The 18,791-nt window shown below is 44.3% G+C and overlaps 1 protein-coding gene across 1 annotated transcript; it reads right to left on the bottom strand.

Moving 5' to 3' along the window:
- Positions 1 to 1,869: 1,869 nt before the first annotated feature.
- On the bottom strand, positions 1,870 to 7,854 carry NANOS1 (nanos C2HC-type zinc finger 1). Its single transcript, XM_083616748.1, has one exon. It carries the CDS (start codon positions 7,556 to 7,558, stop codon positions 6,686 to 6,688), a length of 873 nt encoding a protein of 290 aa, XP_083472874.1. The 5' UTR covers positions 7,559 to 7,854; the 3' UTR covers positions 1,870 to 6,685.
- Between the last annotated feature and the right edge of the window lie 10,937 nt (positions 7,855 to 18,791).

The raw sequence follows: 18,791 nt of genomic DNA, 5'->3' as shown, positions 1-18,791 counted from the left end.
AAGCATCATATCAAACCTTTGGACTCCATCCAAAGGATCAGATTCCTATTTTAATACTTGAGTGAATCTCTCCCAAAAAATGCTGAAGTATAAAATGTAGGCAATTTCCATGCTCTGATTTCAATCATGTTTTAAAATGATAGGTTCACTTGCTTGTTTTGTAGAAGAAAAGTTGAATCACCTGCATGATGTGTTTTGAGAAAGGAGTTTGGAATTGGATTAAGCCAGAGGTGGGGAAACATTCTTTAGCCCAAAGACTACATTTCCTTCCTAAGACTGTATGGCAGTGATGGGCAGGACTTAAGCCACATGCAGACTTATGAATATACCATTCACACACTTGTCCATAACCCATCCCGGCTCCCTAGTGAGCTATTTCTTTTACAAAATAGCTCAAACCCTGTAGCCTTACTCAACTTCCCCTCCACCTCAACAAAGAGAATAAAGAAGTTCATTTCTCTTTGGCTTTTTTACTTGGTTTTTAATTCCTTCTCTCCCTGTACAGATTGTGGTTAAATTTCTGAGTGACTACAAAGAGTTTCAAACCATTTTTGCCATTTTCTGCTAGTCCCCTCCATGTTTTCTCAGTCAGCTGTCTCTTCCTGTTGCCTTTTCCTGCTGGCCACCTCCACTTTCAGCCAGATGCCTACATGTTATGTTCTTCACACTTCTCTCACAATTAGGAAGAGGAACAGGCAGAACAATGAGCTTTTAATGATCAGACAGGAGGCAAAAAGTTCCCAGCTGTAGATTGATTGAAGAACAGCAGTAGGGCCTTCTGGAAAAGGGTTGTGGCTCTGTGGGCCTGAACAAGTCAAGCAGTTCCTTTGCTCTGTGTTAAGCACAGATATTTTTCAGTTCCCTTGTTTTTAGATTGCTAAACAAGCTTAGACATGGTGTAGTTAAACAGAAGACACTGGGAAACTCCTTTCCCTTATTTTTCCAGTCAGTTTCTCATTTTCTGCATTCCTAAAATAGAATTCTTCTCCCATAGTTTATTTGAAGGTGTGGGGGCAGAGGGAAATACGGGCAATTCAAGATGCAGACACTTGTTTCAACTAGGGGCTTGCAATGAGAAGATTTGCCTTGTAGCTTGTACCATTTGTGCCTTCCAATTCATTATTCAGATCTGCATCTGATCAGTTAAATCTGAAGCTCTGTTTCATCCCTGTTGACTAAGTGGGAAACTAAAAATGGCTAAAACACTATTCCTTTTCACCTTTGGTAAGAAACTTCCTAAACAAACCTCCCAAAGCTCAGGCAAATCATTCCAGGGGCTATTGCATGAGGTGATCTTATCTTTGCTCTATTACTTTATTAGATCTAAGGGTGGTCCACAACATAAAATTGCAATATAAAAACAAACCAAAAAACATATTTTTTTCTTGCTCCCCCCCCCCTTCTCCATGAAGAAAAAAGCTTATTTTTAATTTTTAGGAAAAAGGACACTTGATAAAAAAGCAGGCCACACAGTTTCTCTAGTTTGCTGGTTCTGCTCTGCTTTCACACTCAGAAAATAGACTGGAGTGCACTGCAAAAATAATTCACTGATTAAATGCTAGACCTGTCTGTCAAAATGAAGTATCACCTTCCCCAATCCAGCTTGGTTTTGCTACTCAGAAATGAGAAAAAAAGGTCATGCATTTAATTATTTTATGGAGGGGAGAGGGAACAAGGACAATGAAGCTACTAAAAAAGTTGGCGACTTCCTGATCTGCTCACGTGTATCTGTCCTGAACCACTGGCTTTGCCTTGTTTGAAGGTACACAGACCTGATGCACATTTAATGTAGTTTAAAGCATACAATTATACACACACAGAGTGAACAGGTGAAATTCTTAGGAATGAAAACGGTAGCTTGAGACGTAGTCCTTAATACTGCCATTTATTTAGACACTGAAATTGTTTCAGGGTTTTATCCAGTACTCCATGTACACAGTTCTGCTGGTGCAATGGGACTTGAGTTTCTTCTTTCCTGTGCTTCTTCCATATCTGCTCTGGAGCATCCCCAACTGTCCAGAGCTAGTTTTGAGGGCACACGGGGCTGGAAAAGGAAGTGACACTCAATTGCACGCAGAATTAACTGCATTAGCAAAGCAGCAGTGTTGGATTTGGCCCATGAAGTGTATAACCTACAAGATATTGGTTACTTCTCTCTACAACCTTTTAATACACTCACCACAGAAAGGGTCTAGTAGCTGAATAATAGCTTTTGCTGAGATAAACACATCAGTAGTAGTACAACCGGCATGGATCCTCAAGCATCTTAATCTTGCAAGTGAGAACTCTGGTGTTTTGCTTATATCCTAAAGATTGGTCAAATATCCATCTCATGCACAGTTCCAACGTTTCAATGCGAAGTGACAAAACCCCAAAGAAGGCACAGAAACCAGAAGGAATGCAAGAGGGAGAAACATGTTCTCAGAAGTACCAGCTGAATGTAACACAACCATCCAATAGCCACTTGACCTCATAGTCTGAGCACAGTAGCTATAGGAAAAAACCTTTTAAGACCTGTGGACCTTCCCACTAGGTGTGTTGGTAGCAACCACTTTGTTTTCTTCAGAATAAAATTATTCTGATGGTACACTGCACATTCAACTCTTATTGACAATAGATATTTTAGGTATTTGCATACGAGTCAGAATGATAGTTAAGAGTCAACTCAAAGCAGCAGCAATAAGTTTGCTTAAAGCAAATTTCTAGGTGGCATTTCCCCTGCCCAGCATACAATTTTCAGGAATTTCTTCAAACTAGAACACAACTTGCAAGTTCTACTAGCCACATCCTTCAGTCCCCGTCTTCCTTCTTGGTCTCTTCTTGACCCACAAAACGTAAGTCTTAATATGCCAATTCTCCAGAATGTAAGCTGGTTTGTTTAATGCATGGCTAGAAAACCAGCCCTCCAGCTCTTGACTATAACGTCCACCATCATTGGCTCTGCTGGCTGGACCCAATGGAGTTTAGCAACATTTGAGGGCAACAGCTTCCCCAGCCCTGGCAAATGTATTTGACCTCCACAGGTCAGCAAGCCCAGAGCCCCATGTCACTTTTACTAAAGCTACAATTCTATGCATCGCTACATGAGAGTAAGCCCTCTTGAATTTAAGGGGGTTTATTTTCCTGCAAACGCAGCTTAGGACCATGCTACATCTTTTTTTTTTTTTTAAGCACCTTTTCCCTTAGGTTCTAATTCCATGCTAGTGCATCTATTATTTTAGAGGTGCAAATACTCTCAACCACATGCCTGCAACAAGTTATTTTTTAAACAGCTTCTGGGATTTCTTATTTGCATAAAGTAGGAAAGTCCCTTTAAAAACAGCAACTCATTCCCTAAGATCTGAAAGGCGAATGGAACCTTACATCAAGTAAAATAATATGGGAAGTGGGAAAAGGCAAGAAAGCAGCTTAACAAAATGAAAGTTAATGAATTTGCATTGGATGCAGTGGTGCTAACATAGGATTCTGATCTACCAGTGGCTTCTAGTGGAAATGGGCAAAGCCTTGCAATTTCCAGAGATTCACCCATCTGCAGTCCCCCTCTCCCAATCTTCTCAAGAGCACTGTGAGACCCTTTGTGTAGTAGGTGGGGCAGGGGACTAAGGGAAAATTGGCAACTGCCAGCCCTCCTTTGACTCTGGTAACTTTTACAGGATCAAAGAGCCTTCCCATCCGAAGGAGACACAACCAGATGCAACCCACTCTCCTTTTGCATTTGCCCTACACACACTCTGGGCCCCTTTAACTTCCTTAGTCCAGCTCATACTGTGAGCTTTCAGCATCCTCTAATCTTGGTTGCTTTTGCAAAAAGTACACAAAGCCTAGCATTTTCTCTTTAAGGGAATAAACCCATGTTTAGCTGTTACCTCTCCATTTAAAAACAAAACAAAACATTCCACACTGCAAAACAGAAAATATTAGGCTTGTTCAATTTAAAGGCAGGCCTTTTAGAATTTAAAGGCATTTTAGAATCCTCACCAGACTCGGTGAACTTTTAAGAAAACATGCAAGTATACTTTGAATGTTGCTTGACTGTGCACAGAATTTTAAGCCCGCAAAGGCATTCATCTATACACCAAGAACTAGGTTGCTGTCCATTTTGTCAGAAAATGTGTTTTGGAAGGTTCTGCACACCGTGGCTTCCAGAAACATTCAATCAGGGCAAACAGCTTAGGACCTAATTATCTCTGGGACTGTATCATCTTGTGGGGTTTCCGCTGCCACTCCAAATCTTCAAACGAGTCTCTGCTTTCTATTTTATGCAGTGCCTAGATTCATCTCCACCTGTTGCAGCCAGGGCCTTGTCAGGAAAAACAACCCATATACGGGACCACTTCCTGCAGAAATTTTAAGAACTTTTCAGAGAGGCTTTGGACATTCCAAATGAGATTCGTAGCTAGGCTCCACAGCAAATGCTGTCCCTCAGACGTTGCTGTTTTAGGCTGCTGTCTGACACTCTGGGAGAGGGTTTCAGGGATCATAGTACAGATTGCATCTACCCCTCCCTCCCACACACTTTGGAGACTGAATGCCAATTTGGGAGAGGGAGATTTGACACTGGGATATCCAACAGGGATGGCTCTTCCAGCCCAACATGTAAAAAGCATGAGGAAGGGGGCGTACCAGGAAGCAGCTGAGATCAGAAGCTCTGCATGTCTCATGCCCTCAAGCCAGCAGGAGGGGGAACTGACATGTTTCTGCATGCGTCTAAATAAATCTCTCTGGAATAATAATGAAAGGCATTTAAAAAGAAAGAAACCCAGAAATAGAGGAATGCAGACAATTCTTCCACTCTCACTCCATCACTGCTCGCAGAGTACTGGATAGGTGGTTTAAAGGTACCATCATGTTTTGCTGCTAGGCAGTGATGGAATATAGTCTTGCTGGTTTTCGTGCCAATTTTAAACTTGGATGGGTTTGTAGCAACCTACTGAGGATTTATTGAACTGCTATATTCATCTGAATAGCAGCACATAGGTTTCTTAAAATAAAATACACATGCTGTTTAGACATGATGCTGTACAACATTGTAAACACTGGGAGAACTAAAATATGAAACAGACCCACTAGGAGGCCCGTGAAGGACCTGCAAGTATTAACTAAATACTTAAAAGCTGCAGACGTTTTTTTGACCCCTTTGTAATATTAACAGGAAAGTCTTAGACATTAGAAAGTTTTAAAACAAAAGCTTTGTTGCTCTTATTTGCAAGTATCGGGAAACCAGAATCAGGTCTACTCTCTCCAAATTATATTTGGATCATTTTACCTTTCAGGGATGGCTGGTAAGTGAGAGACTATGAGTCACACCAATTCCTCACCATTACAATTCTTTCCCCAGTCTTGTTTGGGCTATTACAAGCTTGCTTTATGTGCTTGAAAGTCTATGCAGCTTTCTAGGAAGCGTGTCTTTAAATTTTTAGTATTTATGCACGAACAATAACCACCCTTCATTTTCTCCTCTCCCAATTTATTAATTGTAACCTTTTTTTTTTAGTTTTGGGTAGAAAGTGTCATGACTGTTGCTGTTGACTATCTTATTTTTGCTACATGACCTTAATAAGGGGAAGCCTGGTCACCTGAAAGCCAGCTGAAGTGGATTAGAATGGTTCCTTGCTTTTATATGGCTCTATGGTAAAATTAAAGCACATCATCTACCCTTTCTGCTCTGTTGTGCCCCAGCATCATTGGTTTGAATTTGGGAGGCTCAAGTTAGCCTAGTGGGTGGAAGGGAGAAGAGTCAAGAGGAAAGAACAGGCTGTAAAATCCAGTCTCTCAGACACCTTTACTTCCACACTTCATAAAGATCAACCAAGTCACCCTAGCTGGGCTACAGGGAAATAAACGGCATTTAAAGAAACAAAAAAGGGGGCGAAGTGGATTAAGCATTCAATTTTGGAATGGCAAACAAAGAACAAGCACTGAAAAGATGAAGTTTGACTTGGGGGGGGGGGGGAGTTCAACGCAAAGTGGTTCTAGACCACAAGAAATCTCTCAGACATACATAGCCTGTAACCCCTGGCTCCAACTTCTACAACCAAGTATTGCTTGTAAAACAGTGAAGACATCAATAGGAACAAATTTGCCAGTCCAATACAAAGAATACATCAGTACCATTTCAGCCCCACTTCTTCACCAAGGTGGGGACCACCAGTTTAAATGCACACCTAGAAAACCCCAATAACCTTCACTGGGGTTAATGTCACCATAGTTCATGCTGGTTAGCTCCTCTGAAGCTGTTAAGAGTGGTTTTTTTTAATTAAAAAAAGAGTGCTCCCTTCCCAGCCAAGAATTAATATTAAAGATAGCTACATCAGTTGGGAGCACACTTATAAATGATATCCTTAATTCCATTTAAAAATTAGATATATTCTTACAATAAACAAATACAGTACCTCTAAACGGCATGTTATAATTCTTAAGAGTTAATTCATAGGCCGGCGTCCCCGGCTACTAAGTATACAAACTAGAACCTATACTTCGATTATCTGATACATAGATCAAGAACATTTCTCTGTACATTCTACCGTCTCCGTGTTTAAATATATTAAGAAGGGGGACATCATTCGATTAAAGAACATTATTTAAAAAAAAATCCGAAGAAATGTCTTTGTCCTGTAGAGGGCACACACGCGCAAGGAAAAAGAAGATGGGTTGTTTGTGTTTGGACCCGCGCGGGCAGCGCCCCTTAGCGGAGCTTCTTGCCCAGGATGTGGCGGGCGCTTTTGAGCGGCTGTTTGGGTGCGCTGCCGCCGCCGCCGCCGTGCATTTTGGACAAGGGGCAGTACTTGATGGTGTGCGCGTTGTCCCCGCTCGCCCCGCACAGCGGGCACGTGTATCTGCGCAGCACCGGGCACAAGACCCGGCCGTCGGGGCCCTTGAGGATGTGCGTGGTGTAGAGCGCCACGGCTTCCTTGTTATTCCGGCAGAAGACGCACACTTGCAGCTCGGGCTTGAGCAGCCGAGAGCCCGTCTTGGGCGCCGCCGCCGGGTGCAGCCGGCCGTCCACCACCAGGCGGCCGCCGCCGCCGCCGGGCCAGGCGTGCGCCGCCGAGCGATCCTTCTCCAGCGGGTCGGAAGAGCAGCTGAAGACGACCGACGAGGCCGGGCTGGCTCGGCCCGAGAAGGGGCTGAAGTCGGCGAAGCGCTCCTCCAGCAGGCTCTCGCCGGGACTCAGGTGGTGGTGGTGGTGGTGGTGGCTGCACAAGTCGAAGTCGCGCAAATCCAGGGCGCTCTCGAAATAAGGCGCGCCGCCGCCGCCTTCCTCCTCGTCCTCTTCCTCCTCCTCCTCCTCCTCGTCGTCGTCCTCTTCGTCGTCCTCCTCGACCTGCTGCACGGTGGCCGCCACCACCACCGACGAGGCCCCCCCGCGGAAGCCCTTCTCCTGCTGGCTCACAGCCTTGGTGACCAGCGTGGCCAGACCCAGGTAGTCGTTCCAGGAGTTGAAGGCGTTCCCGTAGGCGCCGTGGCTCTTGGCGCCGTAGCGGGCGCCCCCGGGCAAAAACTCCACGGGCGGGTGGTGGTGGTGGTGGTCCAGCTTGGCGGGGTGGAAAGCCTCCATGGGACCCGAGACGGCTCCGCGCTTGGTCTCTTCCAAGGGGACTGACGGCACTCGCGGCGCCAAGAAGCCGCCCGCTCGCCGAAACAGCAGCCGGGCAAACGCCTCCCTCCTCCTCCTCGGCGAGCCTTTTAGCGCTCGCGCGGCTGAAATAGATACATTCGCGAGGGAGGGACGGACCGAGGAGGAGGAGGAGGAGGAGGCGCAGCCCCGGGGCTGCTCTCTAATTGGACAGCCGCCAAAGCGGCCCCGCCGCCCCGCCTCCTGTCATTGGCTGATTACTCTGAGCACCCTTTCATCTCTTGCAGCTGGGCGTAGACGCCGGCGAGGCTTGCTAAGGCTTTTGATCCGGAGCAGATAAGGGGTCCGGGTACGTCGTCAGGCTAGCAAAAGCAGGGATCTCTCGGACTCTCTTGCTGATGTTCAGCACTGTAGAGAGGAGATAGGATGGTCCTCTTCAAATATCTCAAGGGCTGTCGCGTGGAGGATGGAGCAAGGTTGTTTTCTGCAGCTCTGGAAAGTAGGACCCGAACAAACGACTTCAAGTTATAAGAGATTCCAACTAAAGATAAGGAAGAACTTTCTGACAGTGAGAACTCTTCGGTGGTGGAACAGACGCCCAGGAGAGGTGGTGGACTCTCCTTCTTCCTTGGAGACTTTTAAGCAGAGAGAGGATGGCCATACTAGATGTATGATCTAGTTGAGATTTCTGCATTGCAGGGGCTCGAACTAGCTGTTACGGTTCTATGTACTACAGGACTTGGCCCTGGAACGACGTCCCCAACCACCTTCCAATATAAAAAGCTCAGCTTTTAGGGAAGATGTAATGAGATGAGCATATGCAGAACGGCAACCTCTTGCTCTTGAATAACCACAAACTAGCTTCCCATCTCTGGATTGTGCTTCAGCCAGACCCACTGAAATCAGCAGGATTAAGCCCATTGATTTCAGTGAGTCTTCTCTGAGTTAGCTGGGTGCCAACCTCTTAGAAATGGTGTTGCTCACACCTACCACTCTATGGGAGGTTGTTACCTGTTGACACCCTAATGGCATATCAATAAAATGGCTAATATTGTCACTTTCCTTTTTTCATGGCAGGACATGTCATTTCCACAGTTATGGGTAGGAATCAACAAATGAAACTTCCCAGCATAGAAATTCAGGGATGGAAAAGGGCAACACCTGTTCATCTCTGCCTGTTATGCTCCTGTTAAAGGCAGATTGCTTCTGTTCATTAAGAAAAGAAACGGGCCTTAATGAGGGCTTTCCGTCTTCATGGTTCAATTGTCTAGTATTAAAGGTGCACCCCACCCCCACACCAGGTGTGTTTCTTCCCTCTGTATTCTACGTGTACTGCACAAGTTGCTGCTATTCTCCCTGTGAGCAGTTGGGCTCCCTTCTGCGGGTTGAGCAGAAGAGCTGCATGTCTTGCAGGGATTGGGTGTGCTCAGAATGGTCAGCTCTTGCACAGTGTTTGCCCAAAGGTTGTGTCCCCCCCCAATCCAGTGTGAATTAAAAATGTTTTCTCCTGTCTTCCTCCTCATATGCTAAGCAGCATAACAATAGCACGCTTTCGTTTTTAGCATCTGTGCCACATAACTGCATTTATGCCCTAGGCAGCAGGTGAAGACAATCAGAAGGCTCTTGATCATATCCCCTGGAATGCAGGATATGTTACCCAGCTGATGAGCTACTCAGCTGCATCTCTGTACATCCTTCTTGCAAGCAGCATTTCTCTCTCTCTCCCCCTCTTGGATATTTACATACTGTGGGTAGGCTAGCTCTGGAATTTAGATACCCCAGGCAGTTGCATAGTTTGCCTCTATGTTGAGGCTGACCCTGCTCTCCCAGGGAATAGCTGTATTTCACAGGCAAGACAGGAATCCAGTTGGGAAAAAACATTGCAACACATAAAGTTTAAATTCACCTGCATGCATATGAAGAGATCCATTTTTGGCTGTATTGCCCATTACCTGCGCTGTGCAATATCACTAATGCGTGGCTTCAGGAGTCACTGGCCACAACTGGAATGGCATACAGGGAATAAGGTAAAGGTAAAGGGACCCTGACCATTAGGTCCAGTCGTGGCCGCTTTACTGGATGAGCTGGCGTACAGCTTCTGGGTCATGTGGCCAGCATGACTAAGCCGCATCTGGCGAACCAGAGCAGTGCACGGAAACGCCGTTTACCTTCCCGCTGGAGCGGTACCTATTTATCTACTTGCACTTTGACGTGCTTTCGAACTGCTAGGTTGGCAGGAGCAGGGACTGAGCAAATACAGGGAATACATTAGCTCAAAAGATATTCCCAATGCATTATTTCTCTCCATCTTACAGAGTATATAATAATGACAATATGTGCGGAGTTATTTACTGCAGACAATTATGCCACTACATTTTTTTGAACATAGAGATGCCACCTCACTCCCCTCACCACAGTCAAATGATATGTAGGGTTATGTTTAAGTTTCCTCTTACTTTAGTTAAGGCAGATATGGGGAACCTGTGGCCCTCCAGATATTGCTGGATTCCAGATATTGCCAGTCACATAGCTCAGTGGTAAGGCATCTGCTGTGTATAGGACATCCCAGGTTCAACCCTTAGTGGCATCTCCAGGTCGGGCTGGGAGAGGACGCCGCCTAAAATCCTAGAGCCAGCCAGTATAGACGGTGCTCAATGGTCTGACTCCGTATAAGGCAGCTTCCTCTGTTTCCATGATGATGGGAGTTCAACAACCAGTTCCCCATTTCCAAATAAGCCTTAACCCCAAATCACTATACGTATCAGTCTGCTTACTTTCAGTTGCACAATGTGCTCTTTCTCACATATATACACCATGACCTTTACCTTTCTCAACTTACCGTATTTTTCGCTCCATGACACACCTGACCATAAGACGCACCTAGTTTTCAGAGGAGGAAAACAAGAAAAAAAAATTTCTGAACGAGACAATGGATGTATGATTTTTGTGGTTCATGCTGTGGCCACAGACATGTGATCTGATGGTGAATTTGGGATGACCCAATGCAAAAATCCCGAGGATCCATGGGCTTTTACCTCCCTCCTCCCAGGTAGCCTCCTCTAGCAACCCTTATCTCTCTTCCGATCCCACCGATCAGCTGTTTCCTTTCAACACTCCCTTCCCTCTTGTTTGCCCTAGTGTCTTTTCCTTAGCTGGAGCAGTTTTTTGCTCCTCCTTTTCTTCTAATTTCTCTCTTTATTGCTCAAGCCTTCCTGTTTCCCCCCTTTGCAAGTTTGCTGTCTTTACCTTCCCCCCTCCCAGGCAGCCTCCTTTATCTCTAGTGTCCCTTATCTCTCTCCCTGATCATCAAACGATCAGCAGCTTTGTTTCAACACCCACTTCCCTCTTTCAAAAAGAAAAAAGCATGATCTGCTTTTTGCCCCTGGGCAATTCGGCTCCAGGGACCACGCATTCGCTCCATAAGACGCACAGACATTTCCCCTTACTTTTTAGGAAGAAAAAAGTGCGTCTTATGGAGCAAAAAATACGGTATTTAACTCTCCTGCCTGGCTTCAGTGGATGCAGACTATCTTAATTTACCCTAAAAGGAAGAAGACGAGGAGCATGAGATGGGTCTATATTCAAGATGAGTCCTCCAATAAGGAGGACTAAGGCCGGTGAAACTGAGGGGGCAGATGAACCAAGAGGTCCTGTTTGTGCTTTTCCCATAATCATCCCAGTTAGGTCGCTTATGAAACATGCACCCTATCCATAAACTGGAAGCAAATGCCAGGGGAAGGGGAAATGTAAACAGAGGCTCCCACTGGGAAGATATTGCTATGAATAAACAAATTGGGAAGCATAGTTATATATTCCTGTTTTAAATGGAAATTGCAAACCTCCAGTCCCAGGCGGGAATAAATGCAGTCCCAGGCGGGAATAAATGCAAGTTTAAAGAGCTTGGTAAAGAAAGGCACAAGCATGGCTTTTAGGAACATAGCAAGGTGCCTTATACCAAGTTGCATCATTGGTCCATCTAGGTTGGCATTGCCTGTACTGACTGGGAGCATCTCTCCAGGATTTTAGGTCAGGATCTTTTGCAACCCAAGTGGAGATGCCAGGGATTGAATCACAAGTGAAGGTGGTTTGTGGCATGGCACCTATGCTAAGGTTACCAGATGTCCCCGTTTCCTGGGGACAGTCCCCAGATTTACAAATCAGTCCCCTGACAAAATCCATCTATTTAGTCAGAAGTTGAAAAGTGTCCCCAGATTCATTGAAAAAAAACCTGGTAACCTTAACCTATGCTGTGTCTTCGCCCCAGGGTCAAACAGGGTTTGCTGGGATCCTCTGAGAACGTATGGGTGAGGAGTTGTCCCAGAAAGCCCTTAGCCCCTTCTGATAGGCACGGCTATTACCCAGTAGTTCCACCTCCTCTTTAGTCAGCCTACAAAAGTCCCACTATCCCATGCTTCACAGGCAAAATGCAGGTGCAGTAAAGAAAGACACAAGCAGGCATTTCAGAAGCCTCATGCAAGCAGCCACTCAGGTATAGTAGAGGAGAAGGCAATTCTGCCCTGTCCTTCATCTCCTGGGGGCCATCAGCCTGAGCAGCAGAAAGGTTCCTCCCAAATATGCCAATTAGTCATCCAGTGAGCGCTGCAAAAACAAATTACAGAATAACCCCAAGGGACATGTAATCAGCCGCAGTGCCATGCCTCCCACCATCCAGTCTCTGGTTGGGACAGCTTTGTGAAGTTGTGACATTGTTTCTGCCTGGTTGACCAACCCTTTCTCTGAAAGCTGGCAAAGTGGTGGTCCAAATCAATGGAATTTAATAAACCAGGGAGTACAGAATACTGCTGTGGGTATGTTAGATGAAGCTAATCTTGGTCTTGCAGTAGAGAATCCTGGAAATGGTCTATAACTGTAAATAAGTATTTCTACAAGGTTATCAAATATATACTTTAACACACACACACACACATTTATAATGCTTATTAATCACTGCCCTGTTAAATCATTCAAGCGATGCAAAGTATAATAAAAAATAAAGAGCAAAATAACACAATGTAAGTACAATTATGCAAGATAACTCAAGATGACCAGTTATCATAGTATCGTAGAATCATACAATTGTAGAGTCGGAATGGGCTTCAAGTCATCTAGTCCAGCTCCCTTCAATGCAGAAATCACAGCTAAAGAATCTCTGACATCCAGCCATCCAATCTCGGTTTAAAAACCTTCAATGAAGGAAAGTCTACCACATTCTGAGGTAGTCTGTTTCGCTGTCAGACAGCTCTTACCATTAGTTATCAGTTAAGGTTTCATGGCAGCGGCCAAGAATACATACTGCAAGACCAATACAGTTCTGAAACACTCTATCACATTTTTGAAACACTTGCTAAACACACACACACACACACACACACACACACACACACACACTTATTGCTTTTCATGTCAACTGGTTGGCTAAGCTTGCTGAGGGAGCTGGGCTCGGTTTCCTCATTCAGAGGTGAGATTTCCTTCACTGTTGCTAGGACAACCTTGATTCCTAGGCATGACACAAGTGGCCCTTGTAATTAAATACAGATTACTGTGTATTATGGGGCTTTAATCAGCTGAAATATCAAACAATGTCAAGGAAAAAAAGAACCGTGTAGAGAAGAGAGAATAACATGAAACTAAAGTCATCACGACTGCTGAAACTAAGCAGAATTTTGCAGTGAAGTCACTAAAACTAGTCCACAACCAGGCTTGCTGTATAAGCTAAGAACACAAGAATGTAAAAGGAGCCCTGCTTGATCTGGTCAAGGGCCCATTTTAGTCCAGCACCCTTCACTCTCAGTGGCCAGCCAGAATGCCTATGGGAAGCCCACTGACAGGATCTAAGTGCAACTGTGCTCTCCTCACTAGGGAATACCAGCAGAGGTAGAACATGGCCAATGGAGAAGGCAGACTATGGCCGTCATGGTGAGTAGCCATTGATAGACTTATCCTCCTTGATAAATAGGTGTGTTTATGTGTGCACATTCACGTGTGTCTCAGGCCTAACCTCCATTTCTGGAGTGCCTCAGTTAACAAGCTGGTTTCTAAACCCAGTTGTTCAAAGAAGTCAGGCCATGATTTCAAACAACACCCACCAACATGCTCAAATTAGAATTAGAAGGGCAACATAAGAACAGCTCAAGGCTACAAAGGGGACACTGGACCATAGCTCTTTCCCATCCAGATGCCTCTCGATCTCTTCTCTGCCAGCAAGGTATAGTCCATAATTTGTGATATTGTCTCCTCCAATCAAAACTTTTAAATTTTTGCCAACAGATGCTTCCTTCCCAGGGTCCTATGTTATGTTTCTCTCTGTGGAGGTGGGCTGGAGGTCACTTGCTGAGGGTGGGAACCTGCCTTCACTCATTAGGTATAGCAGGTGGCATTGCATGTATGTCTATAGAAAACTATTTCTCCAAATTGATAACTTCTTTTATGGAGCTGCATAGGTGTTGCTTCTTTCAACATTCTGAGGTTTGGAGACGATCATCACTCACAATTGCCAATGTAAACAGAAGCCACACTGACTGATTGCCATTCCTTTGTAAACCTGGATGTATCAAAGGCACGATTCTCACCCTGTCTTTTCCCATTTGCACAGTCAGTGCAGGTATTGATTTACAGTCAGTTTGGGGAAGTGAATGATCTTAGACACAAGAGTAAATAATTTTTAAAAGGGGATATTGGCCACTGACTCTTGGCCAATGTATGAGGAGAAGCATAAAGACATAACCATGATAAAATATTTGCTTTAGAAATATATATCGCTCATTCATACTGACAGATGTGGGAGTGCTAGTGTACAGACAGGGCAGGTATATGGGGAAAAATAGTATTCCACTGATTTTCTCTGCCTCTTTTTAAATTTAATAAGCTATAGTGGGGAATGAAACACCCAAGAGCACGCATGTAAGAAGAGAAGAGCCCTGCTGGATCAGACCATAGGCCTATCTGGTTCAACACCCTTACTCCCACAGTGGCCAATCAGATACAGAGAAACCCAGAGGCAGAAGATGAGCAAGGTAGCCATATCCCATGGTTGTTCCCTAGCAACTGGTACTCAGAGGCATGGTGCCTCTGATTATGGAAGGCAAATCATGGAGACAAACAACACATGGTTGAGTTGGACACACCAGAGAGGTCAGACCTAGCCACCGGCAGGGTCTCTCTCCCGGCTCAAGGATGTCTTACTTCAACAACAGTTGTGTTTGGCAAAACACTCCACGCAGAAAGGCCTACCTGCTCTTACTTGCTTTGTTTAAGATGGGGGTGCATGCTGCAATTTTTGGCTGCTCCCATGGAGTGCACCTCATGCCAACGCCATCAAATGCCAACCAGGGACAGCAGGGGGAGGACGAAATGTTTAGTGCATCTATGCTGAACCTGCATTGAGGCAAGTCACTAAAGCAGGGATGGGGGGAACCACTGTCCCCTCCATGTTGTATGATGTGTCTGCTGCTGATATTGGCTGAGACTGGTGGGAGATGGAGTTCAATAACATCTGGAAGGACTCAGGTTCCCCATCCCAACATTATTAAAGTCTTCTGTACTGGTCCTGTGGCACCAGTGGGGTGCTTATTGTTGTGCAACCAATCACCTCATACCCTTCACTTTCTTCTTGGCTGATGTTCAGCAATTAGACTTTGGTTTTCTCCATTGTTTAAAATGTTTAGCTCTTTCCAAAACTTCCCAATCTTTGTTTCCAACAACCTGGAAGACTAGGCTGGCAAGCTTTGTGCCATCCAGTTCCTAATGTGAAATTTAGTTAACTTTTAATAAGCTTTCTGGCAAATCTAGGTAGCAACAAACATCCTAGAAAGACGATGTATTTTTGTCAACAAGCAGCTAGTGTGTCATTTTATCGTATATTCAGCTTGCTGTGAAATGAAAGACACAAACATAAGTTTTGAAAGGGTAATAGAATTTCATCTTATTGGATGGAGCTACATTGCTATGAATATGACTGCAGCCGAGGAGCTAATGTTTGTCATGAAAACACTTTTTAAAAAATCCTAGAGGATATTATAACTCAGATAGCTTGGGGGGTAAAGTGAAAATGTCATAGATATTCATATATTCTTTTTAGATGAAAACTAAGCAGCCTTTAAAAAAATTGAAAATCCAAAGGCATCTTTTATTTAAGAGCAGTTTGTGTGGATCTATTTTGCAAGTATAGCAGAAGAGTAGCTAGATGACAAATTCTATATGGATGTCACTCCCCAAATCAGGAAAGGGATTGTCCTTTTTACCAGAAAACCGATTGGAGCATCTGACAGAGATGTGATAAGAACTCCCCACTAGAGGCCCATTTGTTCTGAGTTGAGGCTGCTGTGTTTTTGAAAACACATTGAGATCCCACCTTCCCTCCAAAGAGATCAAAGCACTGTACATGGTTCTCACCCTTCTTACCCTCACAATAACCCTTTGATGGTAACTTAGGTTGAGAGATCAAGACTGGTCCAGTAAGCTTCATGGCTGAGTGGGGATTTGAACCCTGATCTCCTAGGACCTAATCCAACACTGGCTGCATGCTGAGTAAAGGGAAGATCTGCCTCTGGGTTGAATGCCATGGGCACTGCAGATTTTTCTGCCTTTATGGCAGGCATAGGTAAACTCAGCCCTCCATATGTTTTGGGACTACAATTTCCATCATCCTTGACCACTGGTCCTATTAACTAGGGATGATGGGAGTTGTAGTCCCAAAACATCTGGAGGGCCAAGTTTGCCTATGCCTGCTTTATGGGGAAACCCCCTAGAAATGTAGATAGCCATATATATATATATATATATATATATATATATATATATATATAAATTACTAGAAAGGTGTGTGTCCATAATGGATATAGCAAGTACTGCAAGGAACTGGTAATGTTTGAGACCACTGGTAATGGATGCTAATGTGAGTAACAAATTAAGGGGTTGGATGGGGAAAGCCAGCACTAAAACTTTAGGTGGAGAACAAGTTCCTAGACTATCACTCTTTTCTTCCATCCCATACATCTGGTGCTCGTATACTTCACTGCTGGCATGAGGGCTGGCCCTAATAAATGTTGGTGCCAGAAGTGAAGGACAAGGCAGCCCCCTCTCCCACTTCACAATACAGACGACAGATGAATCAACAGTTCAAAGAGACAGTATGTTCCACCACACCTGAGGGTGTACTTGCCACTTGAGCCACACGGCGCTGAACAGTAAGTCTACCAGATGTGGGTCCTCTTTAAATAGAGAGGTTTTGTCTGTAAGTCACATGCACTCTGACTTTACTGGGGATTGTCTGTGGTCATTCAATGACGAACAATTGTTTTCTGTATGGAGTCTGAAATTCCCGGCCATTATGTATCACAGGGATGCACTCTAGCTTAGAAAAATAATAACGTTTATAGAAGATAATTCGTATTGTGTTTTAGTTTCAGGGTATTCAAAGCAATTCTCTCAGCAATCCTTGCAATGACCCGGGCAGGTCTGCATTATCAAGCTCTTCATGTCGACCTTTTGTGCGGCTCCAGTTAAGCTGTTTATGTTGGGGGAGTTTGTGATTTTTAAAAGTCTTTGGAAGTGTTCTTCCCAAAGTGTAGTTGAAAAAGAAATTGGGCAATAAACTCCAAATTCATTTTATTGATCTGTCCTCTATGAAAATGAGGCCCTTGGAGAATTTCTGGGAGGATTAATGCTTAAATTGGGAGTTATTGCTGCTGCTCGTTTCAGACCTTTGTGAATGCTAATGCACATTTCCTGTGCCTGCTGGGACTATTGCACAGATTTTCTGAGCTTAGCATGACTTTTTAAGCCCCCCGGGGCAGGGGGTGGGGGCTGCTGCAGTGCTCCAAGCGGAACCAGTGAAGGTAAAGGATGTCAGGAAGTAAGGAGAGTTGAGTTTCGTTTCTAAAAGAAAGAAAGAAAACACATATGAGTAGAGTTCCAGAAAGCAGAAGTCCTGTTAATGTGCATGACATATATTTCTTTGGAAGGAAGGGCAGGATGATGATGATGATGATGATGATGATGATGATGATGATGATGATAAGTAGTAGTAGTAGTAGTAGTAGTAGTAGTAATAGTAGTAGTAGTATGTGAATATAAATAAATACAGGGGTCAAACGAAACAATATTAGAGAGTCAGAGACAAAGGGAAAATTTGACATTTATCCCCCAAACCAAAAATAAAATGCACAATTATAGGAATGAGGATACCCATCTTGGCAGTAGTACAAATGAAAAGGATTTCAGGATTACAGCTGGTTACAAGCTGACCGTGTAAGCAATGTGAAGGTGGCAAAGGAAAAAAGGAAAAAGGAAATTCAATTTTATGCTGTCTTAACAGAACCATGGTTTCTAAGTCACAAGGAGTAGAAGTTCTTCTTTATGCTGCACTAGTTACAGTAGATCTCACCTGGGATGTTCAAAGAGAAGAAGGCAAAGATATGTCTATTGCTTTAGAGGGAAGTACTAGATGCTATGGGCTTAAGCGACAGGAGGGTAGAATTCAGAAAAGTTCAACAATAGCACCAATAGCCTAGAGGCCATTGGGCTGAAGGTCTTCAAGCAGGTTGGACATCCATCTGTTGGGAATGTCTAGCCAGTCATTTGCAACACATGCCTACATGGTGAACATTTCAACATGGAGCCCAGTTAATGGCCTGGGAGCATCTGATGGTGCAGCATGGCTGAAACTGAGCAGCCTTGGACAGGAAACCAAGGAGTGAGATATAAATAGAAAAAAAAAAGTTTTTTGAATATTTAAAGCACTCCACATGTTCAACCAATGTCTTTGTTTTAGAGGACCAGCTCCTCATATAGCTGTGCATACTTAAAACTTGGGTGCCTGTGTTCAACTAGAGACTGCAAATTATGTTTCCCTGACCATTGTTTGGCATGATGCCTGGACTGAGATGATTTGGTAGGTCAAGGCTCAGCCCACATATATATTGTCAAAACAATTAGCATTGTGCAGATATTATTTACACATACAAAGAGGAGGCTTTTCAGTGGCATTAGGAATTGACCTGTGTGATATTTTAATGGAGACGCTTTGTGTCATTAAGGCTATGCTGCCAAAGCCATTCTTAAGACTTGCACCACCAGCACATACAATATGCAGCGTCCTGAATGCCCTAGCATCACAGTGACATAAGCAATAACATTAGGCAACCATAACACAACAATTGTGATGTTCATGCTGCGAAGTTGCAGCAAACGTCATATTTTAAATTGGTATTGTATT

This window comes from Podarcis filfolensis (genome assembly GCF_964270895.1).
Source record: "Podarcis filfolensis genome assembly, chromosome: 5".
Taxonomy (NCBI): domain Eukaryota; kingdom Metazoa; phylum Chordata; class Lepidosauria; order Squamata; family Lacertidae; genus Podarcis; species Podarcis filfolensis.
This window is presented reverse-complemented; position numbering and strand designations above follow the sequence as displayed.